Below are 12,781 nucleotides of genomic sequence, written 5' to 3'. Positions count from 1 at the left end.
AAAGAATTTGATCATTATCATCTAATGTGTCAACTGATGATGATATCTGTAATTTGAATTTGTAAAAATGAAATAAAATTCAAATTGAGATGGTTACAACTTACATATCATATCACATGCATGGATGAATGGAGCACAAAATCTGTGAACCTCAACATTCTTTTTCATTATCATTCATTTGATCCATTTTCTTGATATGTCCCTAAGGTATTAATTTTGTAAATATATCTCTGAGAGAGAGAGAGAGAGAGAGAGAGAGAGAGAGAGAGAGAGAGAGAGAGAGAGAGAGAGAGAGAGAGAGAGAGAGAATGAAGGGATTGGGGAGATTTTTTTATTGTGAAGGAGCGCGCGAGGTGTGAGTTTATTTCTATCCTAGATATGTTCTATTCCTTACAAATCATATACATGTTCATTAATTCTAAACCATGAATATTGTAAAATTTAGGTTTCACAAAGAAATTGAATAAGAGTGATATATGACTTATTACTTGATGTTGAACACCAAGATCGCGTTCGAACAACACAGTGGGGTTCTAAATTTTAATACACAATGGTTAGGTTTTCTAGAATGTCTTGTAATTATATATAAATATATATATATATATATATATATTTTTTTTTTTTGCATCATAGTAAGTTTTTTTTTTTATATTCTGAAAAAAATGGCCCTAAGAGAAAACAAGATAGGATATTCTTGAGAGGAAGAAAAGGGGCATGAGTTTTTTCTTAAAGAAAAATTTAAGACCACTTAAGAGATAGATTCCCCTTTTTAGTTTTTTTTTTCTTTTTTCTTTTTGGTGTAAAAACTGTTGGGATTAACCAGTTATCAGAGGCTCAGTTAAAGTGAAATAGTAGAAGAAAATCAAAAGAAAATAATAATCGCACATAGAACACACAGATTTAAGTGGTTTAGCTCAGTGTGAGCTTACGTCTACTGGCAGGGTCTGTCCCAATAAATTTACTAATAACAAAGGTGGAATATAAGAGATCAATTACAAAATCCTCAATTCTAGAGCTCCAATACATCCAATGAATTTCAGGAATCTTACAAAAGGATCTCTTTTTCTTTCTCTATATTTTGGCTACTCAAAAAGTATATTTCTCTCTCGAGCGGTGTGTTAAGCGAACAATATGCCTGGCCTTTGCTCAAGCTAATTGTCAAGCGAACAATCTGCCTAGCATTCGCTTGAGCGGATTGTTGAGCCAAGTGTCAAGCCAAAGTTTGCTTGAGCCGAGGTCAAGCCATAATCAAGTTAAGTCTCTGGAATAACGTTTTTAAAAGGAATCAAATTACACTTAACAAATCTCCACCTTAACTTGAATTCTATCAAGCCTAAAACAAGTTTCATAAAACCAAGAGCCAATCCCCTCCACCAAATCCCCTAAGGGAATCACAGACCTCGAACACCAATCAAGTCCAAACAAATTTCAAACTTGTATACTGTAATTGGCTTTATCATCATATTTGCTGGATTCTTAGTGGTACCAATCTTTTGAATTGCTATCACACCCTATGTAACAACCTCTCGAAGAAAATAATACCTGACATCAATTTGCTTGGTTATCTTCGGATACATTTGATTTTTGGTTAAATGTATTGCGCTCTAGCTATTACAAACATAGAAATTTCATCTTGCTATAGTTCCAAATCAATGATTAGACATTTCAACCAAATGGCTTCCTTCACAACTTTTGCTGATGCCATGTATTCTGCTTCTGTAATTGACAAAACAACAGTGGATTGTAGTGTTGTTTTATAATAAATAGCCGAACCACACAAAGTGTAAACATACCCTGTCAATAATCTTCTCTTGTCTAAGTCCCTAGCATAATCAAAATCAACACAACCAATAACGAACTGACATCTGTTTCTCTATCAAAGTCTAAGCCAAAATTCGAAGTCTCTTTTGAATAATAGAGTATCCATTTCACAGTTTGCCAATGAACTTTACTTAAATTAGCCATGTAACTGCTAACAACGCTCACTGCCTTTGAAATATCTAGACAAGTACGAACCATTGCATACATAGTACTACACACTGCTCTAGAATATGGAATACTAGCCATGAATTGTTCCTCCTTGTCTATCTAAGGATATAGAGATGTTGAAAGCTTAAAATGTGTAGCAAGTGGTGTACTTACTATTTTGGAATTAGACATTCCAAATCTCTTAAGGACTTTCTCAATGTACTTTCCTTGGGACAACTACGACTTTCCAGCTTTGCTATTTCTGTGGATCCATATCCCTAGAATCTTCTTTGCAGCATCTAAGTCTTTCATTTCAAACTTATTATTGAGTTGGGTTTTCAACAAACTAACATCAGACATGCCTTTGGCATCAATAAGTATATCATCAACATAAAGTAATAAATAAATGAAAAACCCATCAAACAACTACCTGTAATAAACACAATTATCATAATTACTTCTTAAATAACCACGATCAATCATAAAAGAATCAAAACGCTTATACCATTGCCTCGAAGATTGTTTCAAACCATAACATGATTTTTTCAATCTGCACACATAATCTTCTTTACCTTCAACAATACCCTGAAGAACTCGTAGCAATACAATCTGTGGCTCATTGAGCTTTTCTATCAAGCACCTCTTACGCATTCATCCGTATCCATTACAGTAGCTTCCATTGCAACCATCGTTACCTTCATTACAACAACATATGTTATTAATTTCATATAATACAAGGGAGTTCTAACACACAAAAAAATCTGTACTACAAACCCAACACTAAAAGTGAGTAACATTCAGTCCACGACCAAAAAGAGAGGGGGTTGATTTTCCTTACTCTTTTTTATTTTTTATTTTTTTGGTTAAAAGTTGAGATATTAGCTAAAGTCAAAGTCATTGAAAATATTAATTCATATTGAACTATCAATCTCAAAGTTAAAATAATAATATAATATTATGTATTTTAATAATAATATTTGTTAATAAATTTTTTATATATTTTACAGATACACTCAATATATTAATTAATAATTTAATTTTTACTTAAAATTATTACTTTTCAACTATTTTTTATATCAACCTAATTATCCAATATAATATAGCCTTATTTACTAATGAAAATTTTAAAACAAATTTCATAAAATATTGTTGATTATTTGTTAATAAAATATAGATTTGATAGGTCTCTCCAATTTTAAAAATTCTTTTAGAGTTAATTTTTAGCTAATCCAATACATATCTTTTATAAAAAAATTTAATTATATTTTAAATTTTATTAATATTTGGTTAGTCGAATACCAATACTTTTATACTGTTAAAGTAATTACTTTATAGACTGGTGAGTGCGTTGGCAGGCTTCTACTGGACTAAGGCCAGAAAAAAGGGCATATGCTTCAATTCCAATTACAGGGCCGTTATGTTTGGAGGATAAAAAAAGGTTGGTTAAAAATGTAATTATTTATAAGTAATGAGGTAGTTGAACTCCACACCCAATGATGTTTGGCAGTTAGTCACAGGATGTTCCACGAAAACGAATGTTTCCTTAGGATGGAATCTGGAATATGTTATTTTAAAATGAGTAGCGAACCTTCTCTGAATCGGTTATTGGTCACATGAGAAACCCCCTAGAAACTCTGTAGAAACATTTGTCTGATTGTAGGGTAAAAAGTTAAATCCAAGCCATGATAATATTAAAGAAAAGGAAAAGGAAAGTGGCAGAAGATGCTCTTTCATACAACCATTCATGATGCCTTCACTAACTTAATTACATTATTTTTATTGATTCCTACGCTAAGCTTTGGGGATTTCCTCGTGCAAAACTCATTGGAATTGGTAGATTGTAGAGGTTTTTCTTGATCCTCATCAAGTTTAAAATTTTTTTTAAGATACTTAAATTTTGCGTATTTCATTTAAAAAAAAGTAAATTTAAAATTTACATAAAAAAAATTTATTTTTTTAAAAAAGATGGACTCTTTTTTTTTTTTTTAAAGGGAATATATGAGATTTACAAATATTAATACTGCAAATTTATATATAACATTACTCATTTTTTAGTCATTTAACCTACAATAACATGTCAAATCAATAAAACCTCACCAAAAGAGATGAAGACTGTGATATTTTATATGATAAAAATAAAGATAAGTAGCATATGAAATCTCTTATTATTTGAGAATAAGAAGTTCTTACTATTTATAATTTTTTAATAGAATTTTAATTATTTTATTGAATAATTCTTTTATAATATAGACTATGTGATTGGACATTCCATTAAAACGTTACAAAGGCTCTCAATTGTCATGTTAAAAAATCATTGTTTTTCCCTTTATCCCAAAAATAAGAAAAAAGAGACACAATTTGTCAATTAGAGGTTAATCATGGCCTAATATATAAATATATATGTGTATATATATTAGTTATATACGTATGTATCCATATGTACCATATAGGAATGAGTTTGCTATCATGTTCCTGAGTACGAAATTATTCCCTACTCGGTCATTCATTGAAGAACTTGTACTTGCATACAGCTATACCTCGTTTAAAAATTAAACCGATGTGTACCGTTTTGATACCATCCTTTACCCTTTTTCTTGCTTTGTGCATATTTTATTTTCATCTACGAATGTTTCTTTTGTTAGACATCCGGCTTTATTCTAGTTGTTGACGTGCTTGACCAATCAACGCACACAAGACATGTGATGAACACACAAGACATGTGATGAACGGACGTGATTTAATATCGGACTACGGAAGGAAAAGATGGAAGCAAGCATAAACTATACGACACCGTTTTTATTTTAAAGTGAGTGACCAACGGTATTTTTGCTTTGAGGAATGCTACACATCATCCTACACCACATATTTTATATATTAAAATATACTTTTTTATTTTTTATATTTTTTATTTTATTTTATTCTTATTAAACTAATTAAATTATTCTATTTATTATCCACATACTATATATTTATTATAGAAAAAATGAAAAAAAATTATAATATATATGTGGTATGTAAAGTGTAAGGATGACAAGAAAAATTTTATTTTACTTTTTGTTCAATCACACTGTCGTACAGGTCAAAAAATTAACCTTATTTTACGTTCTTATCTGAGCGCGTGACCACCACACAAAAGTGATATTTCCCATCAGCAAAATGCCTAGATATTGGAAGACTGTAGATATGTAGTGTAAAACCAAATAAGTAAATATATTTGAATAGAGAATTTGAAAAATATTTTAGTTATAAAGAGATATAATAAAAATAAATTTATAAATTGACGTTACTTGATATAATACGTTAAATTATAAAATAGATCTAACGTATCATAAAATATTGCTTTAATTGATAAATTTGTTTTTATAAAAACTTTTTGTGGATGTATCATTTCTCCATTCAAAATACTAGAATTGAGTTTAGATTTAAATTATTAATTTTATCTAAGTATAGGTAAAAAATAAAAGAGAAATAATTTATATAATCGGAGTGCAAGTCTCATGTATTTTAAAAAAAAAAATGAATAAATGTGTGTCCAACATAAATAATGGAATTTTAAATTATTTAAAAATAATTTATCTAAGTATAGGTGAAAATTAAAAGAGAAATAATTTATAGAGTGCATGCCTCACATAATTTCTTTAAAAAGAGTGAGCAAAAATTTATTTTTTAATGATGGGTCCATTCTTTTTTTTTATAAAAATGTATGAGAGACTTGTATACTTTAGAACTATTCTAGAACTATATTTAACTTTACTCTAATTAGATAGCTAACATTATTCTAATTAAGCTTATCTTTAGTAAAATTATATTTTTAAATATACAAAATATAATTCTTTCCCCTTCTATAAATTACAAATACTTACTTTTTCAAAAATAATATCACATATAATCGTGTCGTAAAATACATAAATTTTATACAATTATTTAAAAAAAAATAAAATTTATTATAAAAAAATAATTTATTTTATTTAAATTTTATATTTATTTATATTTTATAAAGAGATTATATGACGCTTGAATATTCATGACTCTAAATATTATTTCTCCCCTCCCAATGGACAAAATCCCTATTCAAAAGTGGAGCGTGGTTTCAATCTCTACAAAATGGAGAGTGAAGAAACAGTATTATCAGAGTTCATATGAAAATTACCAGTACCAGTGGCTTCATTTATTGAATGGATAAAACTCCAAAACAAAAGAAACCAAAGCAAACTCAACAACCCACATCCTGGCTGCTAAATGTTCACGCACGTTCCTGCTTTCTCACTCAACCTCCTACTACTTTTCTCAACGGAATTATTCTCTCTCCGTGAAACCAAGATAAGTTATACCGTACCATAAATATCACGGGGTCTCTTCTTTCTTTCATCAAACTGTGTATGTTGTTTCAGAGGGAACAGAGGCTCCTGTGTGCGTGCGCCTGCATGCGTATCTTCGCAGAATAATCGAAGGAGAGGAGATTGTCATACATTACTCTCACACTCCGCTCATGTTCTTGGCAGTACAAAGAGAATTGAAGAGATTGACCAAGGATCATAACCTTTGGTTGTAGTTTCTGGGTGTTTTGGGGTTCTCCGTTCTTGAGTTTGTGAAAGTGATTTTGCATAATCAAGATGTTTGGATACAAGTGTTTGTGCTGGGAAAGTGAGTATGAGTTCTGCTTATCTGAGCCTGAGCCTTTCTCTCTGCCTGCACCTCTCCCAGAGTGGCCACAAGGTATTCCCCTTTAATCAATGTTTAGTCTATTTTTCCTGACTCGAGAAAAATTCTCTTTGGAAATCTGATTTTTGGTTTTTCTGTTTCTTGACGCCTGAGTATATTTTCTGCGAGTATCTCTCTCTCTCTCTCTCTCTCTCTCTCTCTCTCTCTCTCTCTCTCTCTCTCCCCCCACCGCCCCCAAAACCCCCCGGGTCGGGGCGGGCTGGCGGGCCGTAATTCTGGCCTCTGGGACTACGTGCTTTTGTTAGATTAAGAATTTCAGTAAATTGTTCTGGTAACAGCATTGTTCCATCAATAAAATTGGTTTTTAGAAGAAAAGCGTTTGGTTAACTCTGTTTTTCTTTTTTTGTGGCATTATTCGTGCCATCTCTACATTTCTGATTCAAAACTTGTTTCACATTATTTTTCTCCGATGTCGGCAAAACATTATTGCTTAGATAACTCCGTCAGACAACAATATGGTAAGATATCGTCATCTCTCGACTGCTTATTTCCTCAGAGCTACTTTGTAGGGGCTATAAACACTGCTTTTTATATAATTCGTCATTTATATTTATAGTCATCAAAGGTAATTGATTATGGAGTTTTGTTTTCTTGCAACATATAAGCCTTGTTCTACACATTAATGATTTTGTCAAATTTCTAATACATAGAGTCTCTAGTGCCTTTGGAGTTTGCTCAGAATATGAATTCAAATTTTAAATATTTTTGTGAAATTTGCATAATTTTCTACTTTAGTTGCTATCAAATTTCCAATTTTGTTTTGGCATGGGACATAGGGCATGCATTTTTAGAAAGATGAGATGAGTGTTGTATGCCGAGTGAGGAAATATATATAGTTAATGTGCCTATTAGCTTTGTAAATTGACTGAACTGCTTTATTGCTCCGTTCTTGAAACTGATACAATTGGTCTCTGTGGTTTCCTTTCTTGAACATACATAAAGTGGGATGAAAGTAAGATAGTAGTATATGCTATGTGGCATTACACTAATGTAGTGGGAGAATTCTGCTTACTAAACCACCATCCCCCTCTTATGCCACAATTGGTTTGTGTGGTTTCCTTTCTTGAACATACATAAAGTGGGATGAGAGTAAGATAGTATTATGGTATGTTGCATTACTGTAATGTAGTGGGAGAATTCTGCTTACCAAACCACCATGCCCCCACTATGATGAGGTGGCATTGCCTATCAACCTGTAGTGTCTTTATCTCCTGAAACTTGTTTTATATTTTCTTTTCTTTGGCATTTCCGTGTGCTGTTTGTGCTTTCTTTTGTGCTTTCTTTTAAGAAACTAAAAATAAGGTTAATACCATCACCTCATCTATAATCAGTTTTCTGAACTCTAAATTTGCTCATCTGACACCCCCCCTTCCCCCGAAATTTGAATAATGTGTTACATTGTCCCTGTCTAAGATGTTAATTTGGAGGGAAATTGAATAATGTCCCCTGAACATGCTGATCAGGTATTTGGTTCGATAGCTAACATAAGCTATCAAATATCAATTCATTTAGAAAGCCAACTTTGATTACTATGTTGGGTTCAAAGCACATACATCACATATGATTATATGTGGCACCATGGTAATAAATGATCTTTTTTTTGTTTTTTTTTTTTTTTGTTTTTGTTTTGTTTTTTGTAAGTAGAACCTGTTAAGTAAATGATCTTCAATATCAACTGAATGCTTAGGAATATTTGTTTACCTCATTTTTTGGATCTTGAACTGATTTTTATAATAATAAAAAAAACTGATTTTAATAATCTTTCTATTATAAAATTATAAAGTGCACTTTTATGCACATTAAGCTCACACAAAAAGTGATAAAAAGCACTAGTTCTTTTGTAATTCGGCATTGGCGCTTTGTGCCTATGTGTGCTTTTACCAACATTGCTTGAGTCTCAATACTGGCTTGGAAAACATGTTTAAAAGTCTTAGAATCAAAGTTGTGGTCACAGAAATCACCCATGAACTTCACATGTAGAATCAAAACTTGTAGAGTAGAACACTGGAAACCAAGATCACCATTGCTCACACTCAAACGACTAGGAGAATAAGCAGGCCTAGCAAATAGCAGTGGTGGCTGTAGAGAGGTAAGTGAGGGAGGTAACGGAGTAGGCTTGAGATGCATGGTCATTTAGGAAGGAGAAATGGTGAGCCAAAATGGGGGCATTCCTCATGCTTGAGGAGGCTATGGAGGTTGAAAACGATCACGGCAACGGGGGTGAGGTTGAGTAGGCTTTGGAGGACAGGGGAAAGGAAGGGGTGGAGGAGAGTTTGGGTGAGTGAGGTATAAGAACATAAATATAGCAGAAGTCTCTTGGGTATGTCACCCATTTCAAATGACTATACCAAGGTAATTTAGTCGATATATATTGCCATTCAGCATGTGTAGCACATTTGATGTGATTTCTGTCCATATTAACATTTGATTTAGATGGGACTAGAACATAGAAATAAATTCGAACTTTGGGGGGGGGGGGGGGGGGGGGGGGGGTCAATCTTATTGTCATAGACCATTTTATGGATATTTCAGAAATTTTTTTCTCAATGAAATGCAGCACCCTTATGCTGTTGCCTGGAATCCTCTTTATTCTTAAATTGTCGAAGTCCATTTCCATGTATTATGGCTGGAAATTTAATTTTTTTTATTAGTTTCATAAAGGTAAGCAATAGATTAAAACTCTAAATTTAATTTAATTGTAACTGGTCACAGGTCCGATGCGCAGGGTAATTAACTTTTTTAATTGAAAAATACACATTTATTTGCGTGATTCTAGAATACAGGGAGAGAGAGAGAGAGAGAGAGAGAGAGAGAGAGAGAGAGAGAGAGAGAGAGAGAGAGAGAGAGAGAGAGAGAGAGAGAGGGTGGAGCAATGTTGAAGCAACCCTTCAGTGTTCCTCAGATTTCACAGGCCAAATGCTTCCTCTTCTGATTGCCAAAGAATAAGATGATGATATAGAGAAAAAGGAAGTGACTGATACAAAGAAATTGAGTCCAAACCTTAAAACTTTCAAAATTTGAGGGGGTTCAAGATTGATGTGGTCAAATGATCAATTAACTACTTTTTGTTTAATCTCCTATACACAATTGATAATTAAATATAAAGAAAACTGTTGGATTCAATTAACCATATATTGAACAAAAAACCTCCAATTAAGTAGAACAGTTCATGCTTGAATGAAAAAGATAATGGGTCAGCTTACGGTCCTCAATTCTCAAATGCAATAAAGATGACTACTTCTTTTGCCCCTGAGACAAAAAGTACATAGACATCTTTTCTAAGACACATGATCTTTCAGATGTTAACTCCAAATGTTGAAAGCCCATAATCATTACAATATATAATTTTAGAAGAATGGTGCTTTATATTTACATTTATGATAAATGCCATCTTTTATTGGCACACTTGATCTTTCACCGACAGCTGATGCATCTCTAAAGTGGTTAGAGTTGGTCTATATGAATAAAAATAATAACAGAAAAGAAATGGCAAGCATCAATATTAATATCCAACTTTTCCTCTTCTATTTAAAATTCTCAAGTTTCTTAAAAAGGTTGTAGAGTCTAATTTCTTGAATTTTTTATGAAGCAACATCTACTCTATATGGAATTCCTCTAAAATGGGATGATGTTGTCTGTTAGATTTTGTAAATCCAACAGATTGTGTTTTGAATCAGGTAGTATATGAGAAAGCGGATGTCATTCGTAATAATACAGGAGCAACTGTCATATTTGCCATAATTTATACCTAAAAAAACTATATTTTCCATAATTTATAAAGTACTACTTAAGTTAAATTATTGCTCACTTGAAGTAAATTTTTTGCTGTGGTGTGTGCTTTTTGATTAGTATTATTAATTAGAAATTAATAATTATCAAAAAGATATTTTCTAATGTAGTGTGCCAAAGTATCTAGCTTTTCTTAATACTGTAATGTCATCTACTCAGGCCAAGGTTTTGCTACTGGAAGAATATGCTTAGGTGATATAGAAGTTTCCAAAGTCACTGAGTTTGAGAGAATTTGGAGCTGCAATCTATTGCATGGAAAAACAAAAGGTCTCACATTCTACAAACCTGTGGGGATCCCAGATGGGTTCTTCTGCCTTGGTCACTTCTGCCAGCTGAACAACCAGCCATTGAGAGGGCATGTTCTTGTGGCTTGTGATGCCACTTTTGCCAAGGAGAAATCTGGTTCTATCAGTGATTCAGCATTAAAATTGCCACCTCTAAGAAAGCCCCTCAGCTACACGCTGATTTGGAGTACAGATACACAGCACAATGGTTGTGGTTACTTTTGGCTGCCAAACCCTCCAGCGGGTTATAAGGCCATGGGATTTGTAGTTAGTGACGAACCAGAGGAGCCTAAACTTGAAGAAGTTAGATGTGTCCGAGAGGATCTTACAGAAAGTTGTGAAACATGTGAACTTATACTTGTCACGGATTCAGAATTCTCCATGGATCCTTTTCAGGTTTGGAACACAAGACCATGTGAGAGGGGGATGTCGTGTACAGGTGTTTCTGTAGGGACGTTCTACTGCAGCACGTACATTAATCCTGAAGATGAGCTAAATATTGCATGCTTGAAAAATCATGATTGCACCCTACAGGCTATGCCAAATCTGGATCAGATTCATTCACTTATCACGCACTATGGGCCAACGGTTTTCTTCCATCCTGACGAGGTTTATCTGCCTTCATCAGTGCAATGGTTTTTCAAGAATGGGGCCCTATTATACCAAGAAGGCAATAAAAAGGCTGTACCCATCAATTATAGGGGGTCGAACTTGCCTTGTGGAGGGAAAAATGATGGTGAATTTTGGATAGATTTGCCAATTGATGATGTTGCAAGAGATAATCTGAAGAATGGAAACTTAGACAGTGCAGAGCTCTATGTTCATGCAAAACCAGCCCTGGGAGGAACTTTTACCGATATTGTGATGTGGGTTTTTTTCCCTTTTAACGGACCTGCCACCATTAAAGTGGGTTTAGTGAGTATTGCAATGAGCAAGATAGGGCAACATGTTGGTGACTGGGAGCACTTCACCATCCGTGTGAACAATTTCACTGGAGAACTTTGGAGTATGTTCTTCTCACAGCATAGTGGTGGTGAGTGGGTAGATGCTTTCAACTTGGAGTTCATCGAAGGGAATAAGCCCATTGTGTATTCCTCTAAAAGTGGTCATGCTAGCTTCCCACACGCTGGGACTTACCTTCAGGGGTCATCAAAGCTGGGAATAGGAGTGAGAAATGATGCTGCTCAAAGCAATTTTATTATTGACTCGAGCACCAGGTATCAGATTATTGCAGCTGAGTATCTTGGTGATGGAATCATTGAGGAACCATGTTGGTTGCAGTACATGAGAGACTGGGGTCCAACTATTGTGTACGATTCGCGATCAGAAATAGATAAGTTAATTGATCTGCTCCCACTGTTTGTTAGATTCTCAGTGGAGAACATATTTGATTTGTTTCCAACAGAGCTTTATGGTGAAGAAGGGCCAACTGGCCCAAAGGAGAAGGATAATTGGGTAGGCGATGAAATATGCTAGCTCTTCCTCACAATTCTTACCTGGTCATTTTCTTCTTCGCTTCAGTGTGTAGCCTTGTGTTAAGAAGGATTCAACTAGTCATTGCAGTTACCAGCTTGCTGCCATATCAGTTCTGCATAAAGATTGAAGCAAAATGGTGATCTGGCGCTTGTGTATCAATGTAGATGTAATCCCATTACAACAAATATGAAATGTCCTTCTTACCGGCTGGAAAGGATCCTAGAAGTTAAATGTTCAGCCCATGCTTTTTTAAGATTATAAAAACTTGGATAGTTCCACAAAATTCCTGCAGATATCATTTATGCATCATTTCTTAGCGTAGACTAACGAGTTCTGACAGAAAACTGTGTTGCTGCATGATTGTGTGCGCGCGCTCTCTCGTGTGCGCATGTATGTTATACCCACTAGCAGCAAGATTGGTGGAACACAGAAGGTGTGCAGAGACAAGAGACATGGAGGAAAGCTAGTTTCGTCCATGTCTGGATCCGGCATTTGTTGTGAATTTATGTTGTTTTGTCCTGTTTGTTTTTGGCTCGGGACGA

The 12,781-nt window shown here is 33.8% G+C and overlaps 1 protein-coding gene across 1 annotated transcript; it reads left to right on the top strand.

Moving 5' to 3' along the window:
• Nucleotides 1-6,163: 6,163 nt before the first annotated feature.
• On the top strand, nt 6,164-12,560 carry LOC122316553. Its single transcript, XM_043133166.1, has 2 exons — nt 6,164-6,684; nt 10,639-12,560. The coding sequence occupies exons 1-2, from the start codon at nt 6,582-6,584 to the stop codon at nt 12,237-12,239; spliced, it is 1,704 nt and encodes a 567-aa protein (XP_042989100.1). The 5' UTR covers nt 6,164-6,581; the 3' UTR covers nt 12,240-12,560.
• Nucleotides 12,561-12,781: the final 221 nt, after the last annotated feature.

This window comes from Carya illinoinensis, chromosome 7 (genome assembly GCF_018687715.1).
Source record: "Carya illinoinensis cultivar Pawnee chromosome 7, C.illinoinensisPawnee_v1, whole genome shotgun sequence".
In the NCBI taxonomy this organism is placed as follows: Eukaryota; Viridiplantae; Streptophyta; class Magnoliopsida; order Fagales; family Juglandaceae; genus Carya; species Carya illinoinensis.
The sequence above is the reverse complement of the archived record's forward strand: the minus strand, read 5'-3'. Positions and strand labels throughout refer to the sequence as shown.

Excerpts from the sequence above, each read along its gene's own strand:
- LOC122316553 (XM_043133166.1), top strand. The coding sequence starts at position 6,582 with ATGTTTGGATACAAGTGTTTGTGCTGGGAAAGTGAGTATGAGTTCTGC. Across the intron at positions 6,685-10,638 it reads TCTCCCAGAGTGGCCACAAG|GCCAAGGTTTTGCTACTGGA; the intron begins GTATTCCCCTTT and ends TCATCTACTCAG.